This window comes from Zootoca vivipara, chromosome Z2 (assembly GCF_965207765.1).
Source record: "Zootoca vivipara chromosome Z2, rZooViv2.hap1.1, whole genome shotgun sequence".
Taxonomy (NCBI): Eukaryota; Metazoa; Chordata; class Lepidosauria; order Squamata; family Lacertidae; genus Zootoca; species Zootoca vivipara.
In genome coordinates, this window is record NC_142585.1 from 20210206 (window position 1) to 20228290 (window position 18085).

General features: G+C 43.6%; 1 protein-coding gene across 19 annotated transcripts in view; it reads right to left on the bottom strand.

The window, feature by feature from the left end:
* The window catches only part of ZNF185 (zinc finger protein 185 with LIM domain), a 71169-nt gene that overhangs the window by 23183 nt on the left and 29901 nt on the right, over positions 1-18085 (bottom strand). For 8 of the 19 annotated variants that reach the window (XM_088664586.1, XM_088664585.1, XM_088664593.1 and 5 more), the window contains exons 8-18: positions 17127-17195; positions 14251-14331; positions 12803-12886; positions 11929-11967; positions 11086-11169; positions 8604-8684; positions 6511-6594; positions 5697-5780; positions 5468-5539; positions 1610-1693; positions 1182-1289 (exon numbers count right to left, since the gene is read on the bottom strand). In XM_088664586.1, the coding sequence (XP_088520712.1) occupies positions 1182-1289; positions 1610-1693; positions 5468-5539; positions 5697-5780; positions 6511-6594; positions 8604-8684; positions 11086-11169; positions 11929-11967; positions 12803-12886; positions 14251-14331; positions 17127-17195 (870 nt within the window). The remainder of the gene's footprint in view (positions 1-1181; positions 1290-1609; positions 1694-5467; positions 5540-5696; positions 5781-6510; positions 6595-8603; positions 8685-11085; positions 11170-11928; positions 11968-12802; positions 12887-14250; positions 14332-17126; positions 17196-18085) is intronic. The other 11 variants (XM_088664594.1, XM_088664587.1, XM_088664583.1 and 8 more) reach the window with 6 other exon arrangements.

The window sequence follows — 18085 nt, forward strand, 5'->3', positions numbered from 1 at the left end:
ACATTTTTCAGGGCGGACATAGTCAAAAAGTGAGAGGGAGCAGTCTAGCGTTTCAGCAAAAATGTGAAAAATAGTGCCTGTACCTTTTGTCTCATTTACCAACTTCTACAAATGCTAGAAGCTTTTAAAATTAAAATAAAATTGCAGGAGGAAAGATATCCCCCCACAGGATACACATGTGACCACTGTCAAAAATATTCATATATTCAGTACTGTAATCAAAATATTCAAATGATTTCACCCATATCCCACTAAAATGAAGAGATGGCCCATACATATTTGGAATGGCAAATGTGAGAAGGGAAGGGGGCGACCTGGAAGTCCTTGAACCCACTCTTTGTGCTGGCTGGAAAAGAAAGAAATGAGGGGGCCAGAGCATGGACACCAGCAAATGTACCTGCACATCTCCCCCTGGCTGCGCTACTGCCCTTGAGCCCATGAGTCTCCTCAGGACTGGGAAAGCTGGCAGAGAAACAGCAGCTATGGCACATTGCCACCTGCTTTCTTTTTGTGCACGTGTGTTTTCTCTGTTGGTAGTGGGGTTTATTGCTGTGGATGGTTGTGGGCACCAATTCATACCACTCAGGGTGAGAGCCTGGATGGATTGGAGTGGGGGAAGAAAAGGGGTTAAGTTACTTAAAAGCCACCAAGTCTGTTGGCACAGAGTGTGTGAGTGTCTTTGTGTGTGAGAGAGAGCAGGGCTGCTGTAAGTGAACAACAGAGTGGAAACTGTTGCTAAAACCACAGGTTATTTATTCTATTTAAATCTGCTTGAATGCCTTGTGTTTGCTTTTACCGAAGTATTTGGTTAAATTGGCAGTTTTTTCAAAAAAAAAATTTGTAGTTTTAAAGCTTGTTCACCTTATGACAGAATTGTTAAACTGTTGTTCATTGGACCTGTAATTTTTTTAATAAAAAAAAATGGTCTACTTGATTTTTCCTCTCTTTATTTTATTATCTTTGCTCCCTGCTCTTAGATTGAAAATATTTATTGAGGAGCAGGCCATAAATATAGCAAATAAATAAATAAATAGTCTAGATATCACAAGCTGGTGGAGGGGAGAGACATACCGCACACAATACCCTAATTTGCAACAAGCAAATTAATCACTATCATCTAAAAAGAAGCCACTATTTTACATTATCTTTAGACCTCCAAAGTTTTAGCCATGCCCTTTTACCTTGGGGAGCCAACATCTATGTCACGCAGGTGTTCTCCAGCCATGGACTGAAGATAAGTCTCAGGTGTAGAGAAAGCATCTCTGGTTCGATAATGAGAGGTGGGCCTGCTAAGGGAAGTCCAATGAACCTTTGTGAGGACATTTGGCCAGACAGACTGTCAAATGTGAATAATGGTGATTTCCATACTTGGAAGTAGGGTTGTATTTGGCCCAGTTTTTGCTGCAGTTAAGACGCTCATAAAATGCGCATTGAAACAGTTTTGTGGAAATGCATACAAAAATACATGCAATAATAACACATACAGTGATGCACTTAATAGGATGTACAATTTTAATGTGAACTTTTCATTCAATATCTCAAAGAATTCACACAAAACGGGACAGATTTATGATAGAGCGCCAGCAAAAATGAATTAGGAGGTTCTTACCTATTTGGGTTCGCCTCTGGGGAGATGACAATGTGTGGAGGTGTTTGACTCACAGTTGTACTTTTGGGCTTTCTTGTTTCCCAGCTGTGGATGGCAAGAGGGCATCTGGTTAATAAGAGGCCTAAAACCACTGTTCCATTCTCAACCCATTTTCTGTTAGTCCAGGTATCTATGCAGGAATGTTGGGCTGTGTATATGCAGAAAACTCCAACTTTTGTGTGCCTGGAATGCAGCTTACTGAACGAACACATCCGTTGCTCCACCCTCTTGTTTACTCTGGCTCCACCTACCACTGCCATGCTGGGATGTGGGAATGTGCACCCTAAGAGCAAAAAACCTTCCCAATTTAGGGTCTGAGAAAAAAGCCAGTCTAAAAGTATAAAATTTACCAAGTGGGTGCTCAATATGATCAAAGATACAATCCATCCTATGCATTTAAAGCACATGGCATCCGCCTCAAAATCACGGGAACTATAGTTTGTTGATGGTGGTGGAAACTGTGCGAGGAATAAACTACAATTCCAATGATCTTTTGGGGGAAGCCATGTTGTATTAAATGTGTGTTGAATGTATGCTGTGGGTGTGAGCATGTACAGCTTTCCAGGAAGTAAGCCCCACTGTACTCACTGGAATTTACTTCTGAGTAGGCATACTGTATATGGATTTGCATTGTTAATTTTGCATTTTTGGTGATCACATAGGAAAAGACATATCAACTGTTTTGCCCCCCCCTCTATATTCTGAACCAAGGAAGAAATTTACTCTCTGCTGAATAAAAAAATAGATCCAATGCCTACCATCAAATCATATTTATACTATCTACCTGAGATAAATTTGTAGCAGACTGAGGAATAGGGCATTAATCTAAATATCAAATATGCAGTGCTTTATCTTCTAGAAAAAAGGGTGCCTGTACTCATCATGAAGTTTTTACTGTGAGTGCCACAGTTTTAACCAGTGCTTTTTTTTCTAGCGAAAAATAGGTGCCAGTAATGTGTACCCTTGAGTACCCCCAGAAAAAATAGCACTGTAAATAAACAAATACTGTACCTAGATATGCATTAGCTGCCTCAAAAACTTAGGGAAGGTTCATTGAGAGCAGCTTGATAAACTTCTAGTTTACTTTTTAAAACTTTGAGAGGAAAGTATACAGTATTCATTTTAATTCTCCAAATTTCATACATGCTATCTTTAGTGCTTCTGATCCTTTCTGATATTGCATTTCTGCTTTGATTTATGAATGTAATCATGACCCTCATGGAAAAATAGAATGCAAGTATTCCAGTTATTAATTACAGTTTTGCTCTTGGTTGTTGTTTAGTTGTTTAGTCATGTCCGACTCTTCGTGACCCCATGGACCAGAGCACACAAGGCACTCCTGTCTTTCGCTCTACCGTTTGTCTGAATATGCATCCCCACTTTATCCTCACAACAGCCCTTGACAGGTAGATTCTGCTGGGGAATAGTGAGCTTCGTGGCGGAACGGGGCATTAAACCCAATTCTCAATCCAGCCCTCCAACCACTATGCAGTGTAGCACTTTGGTTGGGCACGTGGGTGGCACCCCTGGCCTGTGGGTCACACGTGGCCCCCTGGACTCTCTCCAGGTCATGCACCTCTCTTCCCACTGCTCTGTGCTTTTCTTGAGTGCTTTTACCTGGCTGGAACTGTAATAATGGCTCTTTCTTGCCTCGATGGGAAAGTGCAAGCACACCTGGCTTTTGTGTGGCTGGGGATAGTTGATGTTGCATTTGGGTCCTGTTTGCGAGCTCCCCATAGGCACCTGGCTGCTGGACTAGATGAGCCTTTGGCCTGATCCAGCAGTGCTCTTCTTATGTTATATTATCTGCCCACTTTTGCCTCTGGTCCTGCCCATCAGTGCCATGTGGCTCTTGTAAGGTTTCCCACAAGGGAATGCAGCCCATGGCTTGAAAAAGGCTCCTCACGCCTGCTGAAAGTGCGGTTTTTAAAAAAGCAGCAGCATTAATCATTAGCACACTTAGTAGAGGGGCAAGTAAACATGCATAGGATTACAGTGGTACCTCTACTTACGAATAACTCTACTTACGAATGTTTCTACTTACGAATAGAGCTCTGTCCGCCATCTTGGATGCGGTTTAGATAGGATTTTTTCTACTTACGAATTTTTAGATAGGGTTGCTTCTACTTACGAATTTTTCCTCCCAAAGCATTCCTATGGGATTCGACTTACAATTTTTTTCTACTTATAAATGTGCGTTCGGAACGCATTAAATTCGTAAGAAGAGGTACCACTGTAGTTAGTTACAAGTAGGTAGCCGTGTTGGTCTGACGTAGTCAAAACAAAAAATAAAAAAATTCCTTCCAGCAGCACCTTAGAGACCAACTAAGTTTCTCATAGGTATGAGGCATATAGGTATAGGTGTGCATGCACATGAAAGCTCTTACCTATGAGAAACTTAGTTGGTCTCTAAGGTGCTGCTGGAAGGATTAGTTAGTGTAAAAGAACGCAAGTGGAAATTACCCTCTGACACTGCTGTGCAAACAGTGTACCTAAGCTAAACACTTTACCTCCACAGTAAATGTGGAAGTGAATTACAGGTGTTTAGGATAGGTGTTTAGGTTCAAAATTGGGAAAGGAGTACGACAAGGTTGTATATTGTCTCCCTGCTTATTTAACTTGTATGCAGAATTCATCATGCGAAAGGCTGGAGTAGATGAATCCCAAGCAGGAATTAAGATTGCCGGAAGAAATATCAACAACCTCAGATATGCAGATGACACAACCTTGATGGCAGAAAGTGAGGAGGAATTAAAGAACCTTTTAATGAGGGTGAAAGAGGAGAGCGCAAAATATGGTCTGAAGCTCAACATCAAAAAAACCAAGATCATGGCCACTGGTCCCATCACCTCCTGGCAAATAGAAGGGGAAGAAATGGAGGCAGTGAGAGATTTTACTTTCTTGGGCTCCTTGATCACTGCAGATGGTGACAGCAGTCACGAAATTAAAAGACGCCTGCTTCTTGGGAGAAAAGCAATGACAAACCTAGACAGCATCTTAAAAAGCAGAGACATCACCTTGCCGACAAAGGTCCGTATAGTTAAAGCTATGGTTTTCCCAGTAGTGATGTATGGAAGTGAGAGCTGGACCATAAAGAAGGCTGAGGAGACTCTTGAGAGTCCCATGGACTGCTAGAAGATCAAACCTATCCATTCTTAAGGAAATCAGCCCTGAGTGCTCCCTGGAAGGACAGATCGTGAAGCTGAGGCTCCAATACTTTGGCCACCTCATGAGAATAGAAGACTCCCTGGAAAAGACCCTGATGCTGGGAAAGATTGAGGGCACAAGGAGAAGGGGATGACAGAGGACGAGATGGTTGGACAGTGTTCTTAAAGCTACCAACATGCAGGAGTTTCCAAACTGTGGGAGGCAGTGGAAGTCAGGAGTGCCTGGTGTGCTCTGGTCCATGGGGTCACAAAGAGTCGGACACGACTAAACAACTAAACAACAATAACAACCCTTCATCACAAGATCTCAGAGCAGTTCACAAGATAAAACACTGCATATTTGCTTGAACTGGAAGGACAGATCCTGAAGCTGAGGCTCCAATACTTTGGCCACCTCATGAGAAGAGAAGAATCCTTGGAAAAGACCTTGATGTTGGGAAAGATGGAGGGCACTAGGAGAAGGGGACGACAGAGGACGAGATGGTTGGACAGTGTTCTCGAAGCTATGAACATGAGTTTGACCAAACTGCAGGAGGCAGTGGAAGACAGGAGTGCCTGGCGTGCTATGGTCCATGGGGTCACGAAGAGTCGGACACGATTAAACGACTAAACAACAACAACAACAAGGATAGAACAATATGAGAAGGATTACCTGTCCTCAGTAATAACGGCACTAGGTGTTTCAGCACTTCGTGTGGCCTTGGATTTTCGTTCATTCTTCTCACTGTGGAAATCAAAGCAGAAGCAGTTGGAAATTAATTACAATTCATTTCTTTCTCACTCCTTCCAACCAAGCATGCCAGTTCCACTAGGAAGAGCAGTTCTCTACTTAGCTGCTTGTATTTTATGAGTAAATTAGGATTGCACAGATTATTTATTACCTTCTATGTGAAGGAGATTCAGGAGATTTTGGAGCAGAGTTGTTCCAGGAAGTCATCTGATTACTCTCTTGGTCCAGTTTGTTACTGGAAGAAGAAATTAGAATAATTATGTCTTTGGGAGCATATCTGGGCGCAGTAAGCTAGAGTAAGAAGAAGGGATTTGAACTCTGCGTGTAGAAGAAGTCTCAAAGGTTCTGCTGGACACTGACCCCTATTTCGCACCCACAGCACAAATGTATAACATTCACCGCAACCCTGAATATACAGGAAAACACTGAGTATGAATACAGCATGGTCAGTTTGTTGCAATTTATACAGGTGAAACTCGGAAAATTAGAATATCGTCAAAAATTGCACTCATTTCAGTAATGCAACTTATTATTTATAATTTTTCTTTTAATTTTTACAAATGCTTTCTTTTGGAATTTCCACAGTAATAAAACAAAGAGTTACAATAATACAAAATAAACATCACTATTACATTTCATTAATTACATTCCATTTATAATTGACCTGCCTAACGACAAATAATTACAATTACAACAAATAAAGGCTTGACATATCCTGCTTTGCATGCCATGCATCTATCTCATATATTGGTTTCACCTTTTAAGTTGCATTACTGAAATAAATGCACTCTTTGATGATATTCTAATTTTCCGAGTTTCACTGTATAACTGAAACTGAGGCCTGGGCATCTCAGAAAGAGACATCTTTTCCACAAGCTAGATTGGCCAAAAACTGTTCTTAACTAGGATATCTGTTTGATTTCTGCCCAATACATTCTGCCAATGTAGAGAGGAGCTTCATTTACCTGTTTTCCAAAGAACTGAACTGGTTGAACAAGGATTCAGAATAGGAACTGGAGGCTTGGTTTCCGCTGTTCCCTGAATCAAAGCTATGAAAAGAGAGCAATGCAGCACAGGGCAAGTACATTAAGGTTTTCTCCTTTTGAAATCCAGAGTTCTTCCACCCAGCTCTTCTCCCTCCAACACCACTTTCCTCTTGTAGATAAAATGGGCCTGATCCAGGTTTAGAGGCAGCCTGCCACTGAATATCAAGCTGCTGGGGGAACAACAATAGACCAGAATCCCACTTTCATACCTTGTTTTTGAGTAAGGATGGCGAAGATAAAGGCATTTTCCATTTTTCCCATTTTGGAGTTGATTTTTATTTTTATTTCTGGAGAGCAGCAAATTTCAAAGGATCGTTCTAGCCCCCTCTGCACTATACATTTAAAATGTATACCACTTTAAACAGTCATGGCTGTTTGGGAACTGCCTGGGAACTGTAGTTTTTAAGGGAACTGAGAATCATTAGGAAACTCCCCTAATTTAATGCATTATGTTGCAGAAATGGCTAGGAAAAATATGTATATTATGCAAAATTGTATTCTAAAATATGTGTGTTAGGAAGAAAAGGCATGAAAATGTTGATAATTATGTGAAGACATAAAAAAGGGCAAAGAATTAGAAAAATTAAAAACTGATAAAAACCACGATTGACAGATTATCTGGTTCTGCTTGTGAGCTGTGCAGAGGCATCTGAGTAGCAACTATGGGCAATGTGAAGTACAGTGGTGCCTCGCAAGATGAATTTAATTCGTTCCAGGACTCAATTCGTCCTATTTAGTCTTGCAAGTCGCGGTTTCCCATAGGAATGCATTGAAACTTAATCAATGCATTCCTATGCATTTCACAACAAACCCACATGTCAGGATCCCAGACTCCAGGGAGATGTTTCTTGAGTTACAGGTATTTGTGAGCAATTGGGACTCCAAGGGGCAATGAGGAAACTGACAGCTAATGGGGCATCCTCTGGGGCAATTGAGTTAAGGACACACTTGCTTATTTCTTAGGCTATTTTGGTTTTCACCACTTGCTATCCGTGTTAGAAACAGATAGAGATATACAACCTAGGTGCCAAGTGGCTCCTTAAACCAAGGTTACAGTCGCCATATCGGAATGCTTAGTTGCCATTTTGGGGCAAGACAGCTCTAAAGCAGGGGTCAGCAAACTTTTTCAGCAGGGGGCTGGTCCACTGTTCCTCAGACCTTGTGGGGGGGCAGACTATATTTTGGAGAAAAAAATGAATTCCTATGCCCCACAAAGAACCCAGAGATGCATTTTAAATAAAAGGACACATTCTACTCATGTAAAAACACCAGGCAGGCCCCACAAATAACCCAGAGATGTATTTTAAATAAGAGGACACATTCTACTCATGTAAAAACATGCTGATTCCCGGGCCATTCGCGGGCCGGATTGAGAAGGCGATTGGGCTGCATCCGGCCCCTGGGCCTTAGTTTGGGGACCCCTGCTCTAAAGTCTTATTTTTCAAATGATGGACTGGTTGTGATTGGTAATCAGTTAAACCATTGGTTAGTTCAGATGACAACCTTGAACTAGGTTAAGAACACTGACAACTTAAAGAAAATATGTATGTCCCTGGATAAAGTGACTTTATCCAGGGACATAGATATTGGCCTTTTCCGACCTCTTTTTCTTAATGGTGACACAGACCATTCATAACGTAGGGATATTATTCACAAATGTGAGCAGGGCAGTGGGGTGGGGGTAAGTGTAGACAATCATTAAATATAACATTGTTCACTGCTCTTGCTCGGGCTGCACAGAAAAGGCATTTAGGTTCCTGGAATTCATTCTGATTGTGAAGATAAAATATAACTGATAGAATTCTACAGGATGTGGTTTTAGTGTGTGAAAACAGTCGAGATCCCAGGATCCCCAGGCATGTACCTCCAAGTAGTGGAGACGTCAGGTGCCATCCTGGCATCTAGATATAAGTGGTTGATAGCTAGGTGCAAAATGCACCTGGCGCCTGGCTAATTTTGAACATTGCTTGCTATAGTATGGAATGGTAAAGGAAAATGCAGATTACACTAACCTTGTGCTAGAAGAAGCATTCACCATCCTTGTCTCACTTCGTGGGGATCCTGAAGTGCTTATTCTTTCCCCATTGGTGCTGCTGGCAAAACAGAGAAAGCCTGGTGGTTAGTCCATGGGTTTATTGTCTTCAGTACACCAGACCTGCCAAGTGTCCCTAATTTAGAGAAGCCGTCCCAGTTTCTGATTTGATCCTGGAATGTCCCACTTTTCCTTAGGATATCCCTATTTTCACTGGAGAAATGTTGGAGGGTATGGAGTTATTCGATTCCTGAGCTGCCTGAAGGCAATCCTGAAGGCATTCCGAAGGCACCTTCATAGGTCGTGAGTCGTAAGTCGAAAAACGCCATTGGAAACACGTTTTCCCATAGGAATGCATTGGAAACGGATAAATTCGCAAGTCGAAGCAACACTATCTAAAAATTCGAAAGTCGAAAAATCCCTATCTAAAACCACCGTGGTTTCCTTTCGGATGTCGAGACATTCATAGGCGCGCAGCCATTAGCCCCATTCGTAAGTTGAAAAATTTGGTTGTCGAAAAATTCGTAAGTTGAGGTACCACTGTATAAGGAAGGTTTTTTTAAAAAAAAATGTTTAATTTTCATTATGTTTTTATGTAAGTTGGAAGCTGCCCAGAGTGGCTGGGGCAACCCAGTAAGATGTGTGGGGTATAAATAGTGAAATTATCTTTATGGAATGGGACGTCCCTCTTTTCATTGGAGAAATGTTGGAGGGTATGGTAGACACTCAAAGTAGCCAATTCTCTAGCAGCCAATTGCAGTTTGTCCTTGGAATGGTTCCTACCATTAATATCAGGGTGTAAATCAGGGATGGGAATCAGCTCAAGGGCCGCATTCCTTCATGGGTAACCTTCTGGGGCCCACATGCCACTGGTAGGCAGGGGGCCAGATGCAGAAGTAGAAAGAACAATGGATGTGACGCTTACCTTTCTACAGCACATTTCTGACATATAAAAGGCAGAAATTACTAAACAGCACATGCAGCATCTCTCCACCCTCCGTCCATGGAGGTTAGGAGCCTTATCACAATTCAAGGATCCATGTCAGTCAGGTAAAAGTATTCAAGGAGGGCGTGACCTCTAAGAGGAGGTGTGGCCTACCAAGAGTTCCATGGGCTAGATTGCGACACCTGAGGGTCTCATTTACTTTTCATGGCTTGAGGTTCCCCACCCCTGGTTTAAATAATAAAATCCAGCTCAGCAGCAGGTATTTGCAAAAACCCCAAAATTGGGCAACATTGTAGAATTCAAACTGTACGTTTCTCACATTTTGCTCTAAGAAATGCAGGCCTTTCGTTTCTTTTTCTGTTTCGGAAGCTGCAACAAAGCTACTTGCTTCCTCACAAAACTATGCCATCATTTCCTAAACTATTTTTTTATTGTTTAAAATGCAGGTCTAGCACTGCAACACATAAACTCTATGAAAAGGAAAGGAAAAAGGAAAGGCGGGGGAGTTACAGGCAGGCAGGAAAGAATTGGTGAAGGGTCAGGACAGCAGGTAAGGAAAGGAGGTAGGTGGCCACCAGATGCAGATGTCCTGATTAGGGATTTGATTAAATCCCCATTAAAATGTGAACTTGCTTAATTTGCTTATGCCAAAATAGTACATGAACCAAAACACAGCCATCTTTCGAAACTCGCACTTCTCCATACAGCTCTCCTGCTAAGGAAATGTGTGCAGCAATCCATATGCCAGGGTAAAAGGTAAAGGTAAAGGACCCCTGACAGTTAAGTCCAGTCGTGAACGACTCTGGGGTTGTGGTGCTCATCTCGCTTTACTGGCTTTGTCTGCGGACAGTTTTTCCGGGTCATGTGTGGCCAGCATGACTAAGCTGCTTCTGGTGAACCAGAGAAGCACACAGAAATGCTGTTTACCTTCCCGTCAGAGCGGGACCTATTTATCTACTTGCACTTTGATGTGCTTTCGAACTGCTAGGTTGGCAGGAGCTGGGACCAAGCAATGGGAGCTCACCCCATTGCGGGGATTCGAACCACCGACCTTCCGATCAGCAAGCCCTAGGCTCAGTGGTTTAGACCACAGCGCCACCCGCGTCCCTTATGCTAGGGTAAAGTGTCCATAAAAATGCATATATTAGTGCAAATAACATAAGCAATGTATTATTGATGGAGAAATTGCTTTACAAAAGTGTGTATATTACGCAAGATTGCATTCAAATATGTGTGCATTAGGAGAAGCTCACACTAAAATGCTAATTAATTTTCATGGTGGCTTTCTGATGTGGAAAAGGGAACTGAAGATTAGAAAACTGAAACTGAAAGAAGCCAAGATTTATAGATTTGCCTATTCCCCAGTCATGGTGAGAGAGTATCAGAGTCTAGCCATAAGGCAATATGGCCACTAGCCAGAGAGGCAATTGGGGGACTGTTTTCTCCCACACCAGTTGGTGGGCATGCGGAGACATCTAAAGTGATAATCACTTTAATATTGACCAAAAAGTCTTACGTCTTCCCACGACGGCTGAACCATCCTGAAGCAGGTACTGTCTGACTTCTGGAGCGTGGGCCTGTGTCATCCTCTAGATCAAGCCTATCAGGAAGACAAAAAGCCCCAAGTATAAGTTGTGTTGTCCCTCTCTTTGCACACACTTCATTTTTAGGTTGTGAGGTGTGCCACGTATTTGACAGAGCCCTTATGTTCTCCTACTAAAAGGTAAAGGGACCCCTGACCATTAGGTCCAGTCGTGACCGACTCTGGGGCTGCGCGCTCATCTCGCATTATTGGCCAAGGGAGCCGGCGTACAGCTTCCAGGTCATGTGGCCAGCATGACAAAGCTGCTTCTGGCAAACCAGAGCAGCACATGGAAACGCCATTTACCTTCCCGCTGTAGCGGTTCCTATTTATCTACTTGCATTTTGACGTGCTTTCGAACTGCTAGGTTGGCAGGAGCTGGGACCAAGCAACGGGAGCTCACCCCGTCACAGGGATTCGAACCGCCGACCTTCTGATCAGCAAGCCCTAGGCACAGTGGTTTAACCACAGCGCCACCTGGGTCCTCCTACTATCCACCCCAATTTGGTGTGTTTGTTTTTGAATAGCAATTTCATTGGGGACATTAAAAAAATGGAGCAAGGGACAAAGGCACAATTCCACCTGGCCTTGGAGACTACTCAATTTATTACAGCATAGGTTTTGTGGGCTGGCATCTGAGAAAGTGGACTCCACTCCAAGGAAGCTTATGCCATATACAGTAATACATTGGATAGTCCATAAGGTGCTGTAAGACTCTTTGTTGTCCATCCTCATCCGGACCATTGAACGAGTAGACAACAAGGGGCCTTAACTCACCTCTTGGCCACGAAAGATGGTGCCTCTTGTGTTGGACTTCTAAAAACACACAAATATTAAAACCCATCAGCAGGGTGAGTTGAGGTCACCATAACTTTTTTTTTAATGTGTTTTTATTCATTGTTTTGTGAACAAAAGTGATAGGTGGCAATGCCATCAACACTTTCCTTACAAAAACACACCTCTGCCTGCCCCCTCATCCCAAGCTGTTACACAACCTTCAGTCACCCTTTCCTCTTCTTCTACCCACCCCCCTCAAAGGAATCCTTGAAACCTTGTTTGTTGTTTTCCTCCTATAACTCCTGTGTAAAAACTAAAGCATGGGTGGGGAACCTATGGCCCTCCAGTTTGTTGTTGAATACCAACTCCTGCCAAGCCAAGCCAATGATCAGGGATGATGGGGGTTGTAGTCCAATGACTACAACTGGAGAGCCATGAATGTCTCTGTTAAAAATAGTGCTATGAAGAGTACAACCTGGCAAAATGTGTATGTATGTGTTTGGTAGGGATGGAGAGCAGAGGTGTCTTACCCGTAGAGGCTAGTGGCGCATGGCGCCAAATTCTAGAGGGCGCCAGGGAAGAGGTGGAGGCTGGACACGGTGCCTCCCGGCATCAGCTCACCCGCCTCCGCCATGCCGTGCCAAAGCAGTGCCACGCCTGGAGCCTCCGTCTGCCGTGGTCACTGCAGCACAAAGCGGCCAGCTGAGTTGGGAGGCGGCATGTCCAGCCTCCACCTCTTTCCCGCCGGAGGAGCCACCCTTCGGCCGCTTCCCACCTCCTCCAGCCCCGCCGGCTGTTTCACCTTCAATCGTCGCTAAGAATTGTTCTTTTGTTTCTGTTGTTAATAAATCCCTTTCCCTCCACTCAAACTTACCCATTGCTTTTCTTAGCAGCTGAAAGGACATAGGAGCGCTCCCTGCTGGCTGTTCTCCTAAGCACGCTGCTTGCAGCTTCAGTTCTGTGAGGGGAAAGAGAGAAAGGAAGTAGGATGGAAACAGGACACGCCAGTTTCTACATCTGTGAAGTTTAATCACAGAATATACAGAACTGTATAGTCTACTCCCATTAGGTTTGGCATCTTACACATCGCCAAAAGAGATGAAATACATCACCTCAACAATAGACTAAAGAAAGATGACACAGGCCTGTATGAAATTTGCATATTGTGATTTATATTTATCGATGCATATTTGGAAATAATCACTGTGGGCAAGACTGATTAGGTGACTTGTATGCTTGCTCTCTCTGCTGCCTTGTCGGTGGTCAACAGCTGTTCATTGTTGGTGGGCAACTTCAAAGCCCCTTCACTCCCTTCTTAGGGTCCCTTACCTCTAAATCAAGGGACACGGGTGACGCTGTGGGTTAAAGCAGAGAGCTTAGGGCTTGCCGATCAGAAGATCGGCGGTACGAATCCCTGTGACGGGGTGAGCTCCCGTTGCTCGGTCCCAGCTCCTGCCAACCTAGTAGTTCGAAAGCATGTCAAAGTGCAAGTAGAAACGGTGTTTCCATGTGCTGCTCTGGTTTGCCAGAAGCGGCTTTGTCATGCTGGCCACATGACCCAGAAGCTGTACACCGGCTCCCTCAGCCAGTAAAGCAAGATGAATGCCGCAACCCCAGTCGTTCACGACTGGACCTAATGGTCAGGGGTCCCTTTACCTTTTACCTCTAAATCAGACTTGGACTGGACAGTCTTTCAAGCAGAGCAGCCCTCAAAAGAGAGGACTGTCCTCTGTGGTCTCATATGGCCACCTTGTACTGTATGCTTCAGACTGCAAATGCTCTCTTGACTGAAAGCTCCATGCAAATCAACAAATCCTTGAGCACAGAAAACTTGCTGGTTTTCTGTGCAGATGGAACTTTTCATATGAAGTAGCATTTAATCGGGTGAGCCCACAGCTGCAGTTGGAAGAAGTGCAGTCAGATACGTGAGAACAAGAACCTGGTCTAACAGAGCAATCCAATCTATATGAACTGATGTTTGGAATTAGTACAATTATCTCCCTCTCTCCCGCCACCCCCTTGGAACGCCCGTTTCATGGGAGGGGGCTATGGCTACTTAAGCTACCCTGGCATAGCAGCAGCTCAGCCTGGGTGGGAGATTTATGCCAGTGAAGCCCTGGCTCGGCTGGGGCAGCCCAAAACCTGCTGGATCCAAAGCTCCCCATTCTGGTGAGTCTGGGATTTGGATTGCACTGTAAATCCCCCATGCACAGCTGTACAAGAGCTCATTGTCCATGGTGCTCTCTCAGCTCCAGGGACTGAACTCTGTTGCTTTCAAACATAACCCTCAATATGCAGTCTGCTGCAACTGTGATGTGGTACCTCTTTTGTTGCTCATCTGGGGAAACGGAAGGCTCCACGTCACCTGGTTCGGATAGCTCTCGTTTGATGTTATAAGGAGCACTGGATCATGTATAAGAAAGAAGAGGTGGATTGTTATTATTTTCAGCAAACAGCCACAGGAGGAAGCTTGCTCATCAGCCTCACCTCTCTACAACCGCCCCAACCACAGTGAAAGGCAGCAAAGTACACTTTGGATTCTCTGAAGCCTGCCAATATCTCCCTCTTGTGGCTACATAAGGATCCACATGCCCCTCTGAACTTTGGAAATGGGAGGAAATGATGAGGCTTCTGGACTGTGAGATGATAGGATGTGGGGAAAGCATGTGAGATAACCAGCCTAATATAACCGACATGCTTAAGTTTAGGCCGGCCCAAGGCATGGTACTTTCCTCCCCACCAGGGATGTTCTAAATCAGGAACAAAGGTGGAATAAAGACCTACATTGGGATCTCCTGCCCTGTGGATCCTTTCACCTGAGGCAGTTGCCTCACCTTGTTTCACGGGTGGGCCGGCCTTGCTGCCTGTGCAACTTTCATGACCTATGTGTGGAAAAGCACATGAACTGGACCTTTGGAGAGTTTGTAAGTAAACCATTTGTAACTTACTAAATATGTCTTCTCCTATGCTGGTGAAAGAAGGGACTGTTTTGGAACTCACTTGGAAAGACATATTTTAAAGGTCTAAATAGCCTATATTTTCACCCTTTGCTTTACTGCATATTTTGTGATTTTAAATCTTTGCTGGGATTTTCTCAACAAAGAGTACTTTCTATACCTACTTTTTCCTCCTGAACCAATAAAGTGAAAGAAGGAGCACAGAGCTTGCGGGAAAGGCAAGGAGGGTGATGGTGGTTAGTGAGAGTTGAAGAACAACCAGAGAGAAAATAAAAAGGGAAAAAGGAGGGGGCAAAGCAACAAAACTGAACTTTGGGAAGAAGATGAAAGATGGAGAGAAAGCTACTGAAACTAAAAGGTGCTTTGTGTCACAGAGTGTCTGACTGCTGTCCAATACTGACAGATAACTGCCATTATTGTTATGTAAAGTAATAGGAGTGGGGGGAGGATTTAGTTCATTTGGCTTGGATTCTAGCTTCCATTCTGTGAATGGAGCATAGCTCCTGTTCCCAGAATTAGACCTCCCTGCCTTATCCTTCCATCTGCATCACCCTGCTCCTCCTGGAAATGTGATCCTGGGGCTTAGGAGCTCCTTGAGAATGGCGTGGGATATGGAGCAGATGGGCTGCAGGTGTAGGAGGGGGCTGAAAAGGATGTAGCTCAGTTGCAAAGCATCTGCTTTGCACACAGAAGGTCCCAGGTTCAATTCCTGACAGCTCCAGGTAGGGCTGAAACCTGGAGAGCTGCTGCCAGTCAGGGTAGACAATATTTAGCCAGAGGAACCAATGGTATGACTCTGTATGAGTCCATTTCCTATGTTACTATAAGAAATCTCCCCTGACACAAAAAGACGAACAAAACAAAAAGGAATCCAAGCTTTCTTTTTGTTGTTTTTATTTGTTAATTGTCAGGTTGTGCTGTTTTATTGTGGAAAGTGATAATGTTCAAGCAAATATGCAGTGTTTTATCTTGTGAACTGCTCTGAGATCTTGTGATGAAGGGTTGTTGTTGTTTAGTTGTTTAGTCGTGTCCGACTCTTCGTGACCCCATGGACCAGAGCACACCAGTTTGGAAGCTCCCGCATGTTGGTAGCTTCGAGAACACTGTCCAACCATCTCGTCCTCTGTCGTCCCCTTCTCCTTGTGCCCTCAATCTTTCCCAGCATCAGGGTCTTTTCCAGGGAGTCTTCTCTTCTCATGAGGTGGCCAAAGTATTGGAGCCTCAGCTTCAGGATCTGTCCTTCCAGTGAGCACTCAGGGCTGATTTCCTTCAGAATGGATAGGTTTGATCTTCTTGCAGTCCATGGGACTCTCAAGAGTCTCCTCCAGCACCATAATTCAAAAGCATCAATTCTTCGGCGATCAGCCTTCTTTATGGTCCAGCTCTCACTTCCATACACTTCCCATACACTGGGAAAACCATAGCTTTAACTGTGCGGACCTTTGTAGGCAAGGTGATGTCTCTGCTTTTTAAGATGCTGTCTTGGTTTGTCATTGCTTTTCTCCCAAGAAGCAGGCGTCTTTTAATTTCGTGACTGCTGTCACCATCTGCAGTGATCATGGAACCCAAGAAAGTAAAATCTCTCACTGCCTCCATTTCTTCCCCTTATATTTGGCAGGAGGTGATGGGACCAGTGGCCATGATCTTAGTGTTTTTTATGCTGGCACTGGGGATATTTTAATTTTATTTTTTTACAAAATAGCCTCAAAATGAATTGCACCACATTTTAAAACATCAAACTACTTATCCAATGTTTAAAACTATGTATGTAGAATAAGCACAAAATAAAAACCTAAAGGTGTTTATCCAGCAACATGAATAAAAAGGATGCATCCAGCCCAACCTTGCTGAAAGAACAATATTCATTTATTATTATTTAGATTCATATACGACCCTTCATTTGAACATCAATAATAAATGAACATTGTTCTTTCAGCAAGGTTGGGCTGGATGCATCCTTTTTATTCACGTTGCTGGATAAACACCTTTAGGTTTTTATTTTGTGCTTATTCTACATACCTAGTTTTAAACATTGGATAAGTAGTTTGATGTTTTAAAATGTGGTGCAATTCACTTTGAGGCTTTTTTTTTGTAAAAACAAACAAACATCCCCAGCATCAATGAGAATGGGTCTTCCGTGCCTGTGGTTGAGTTCTGTTGATCATTACATATGATGTGCCTGCCTTGACCAAGATGGGGTTTCTTAGAGGAGGGGAGCAAATCCCTTCTGGGTATACTCACAGTTTCTTGTACTCCTCAGTACTCATCTTGTGCCCTTGACTGAAGCGGGGCAGGCTGGAGCTCTTGGCACTGAAAGCAGAACACGCCCAGAGATAATCAGTGGTTTGAACAAACAGAAGTGATATGTCTGCAGGGTTATATCCTCATAATATAACGGTGAGTGTGGAGAAGTTGCAGTGCCAAAGGTCTGAGGTTTTGTATCCACGGATGTCCCAGCTTCTTAGCCACCCCACTTTTCTAAATGTCCAGATTTCTTTCTTTTAAGTAAGCTTCTAGATTTTTACTTGATACAGGACAAAGTGTGCAGCAAGACTATCCAATTACACTCTTGAACATAGTACAATTTAATAATTTTGGGATTATTGACACTTACCAGGGGGAAGCCCCATTGAACATTCCTGAATTGCAGGCGGTTGGACTAGATCAGTAGTTCCCAAGCTTTTTTTGGCCATGCCCCACCTAATCATCTCTAAAATCCTGGGCACTCCTCCCCCCCGGACATATAATTCTTATTATTTTGTTGTATTTTCAATATTTTATTGGAAGCCACCCAGAGTGGCTGGAGAAACCCAGCAAGATGGGCGGGGTATAAATAATGTTGTTGTTGTTGTTGTTCAAAAATTGAACTCCTATTCACGTGGAGGAAGCCTAAAAGGCCATTAACTTGGTCTAACTAATTCTCAAATTGCCCCCCCCCAAAAAAATCAAATTGCCCCCCTGTGTGGTGTGTGCCCCACAATGGGAACCATGGGACTAGAAAGTCCATGGAATCCCTTCCAACTATGATTCTACCATTCTATCATAACTACTTCTGAGTAGGCACTGTTTTTTAGACAAATGTGGGCTACCTGAATTTATATTCTGATGGTTCTTCAATGATTGCCCATTCTTAAACCCCCCCCCCATATTTCTGGCAAGGAGTGTTCTTGGATCGTATGGATTTGACTTCATTGACAAAG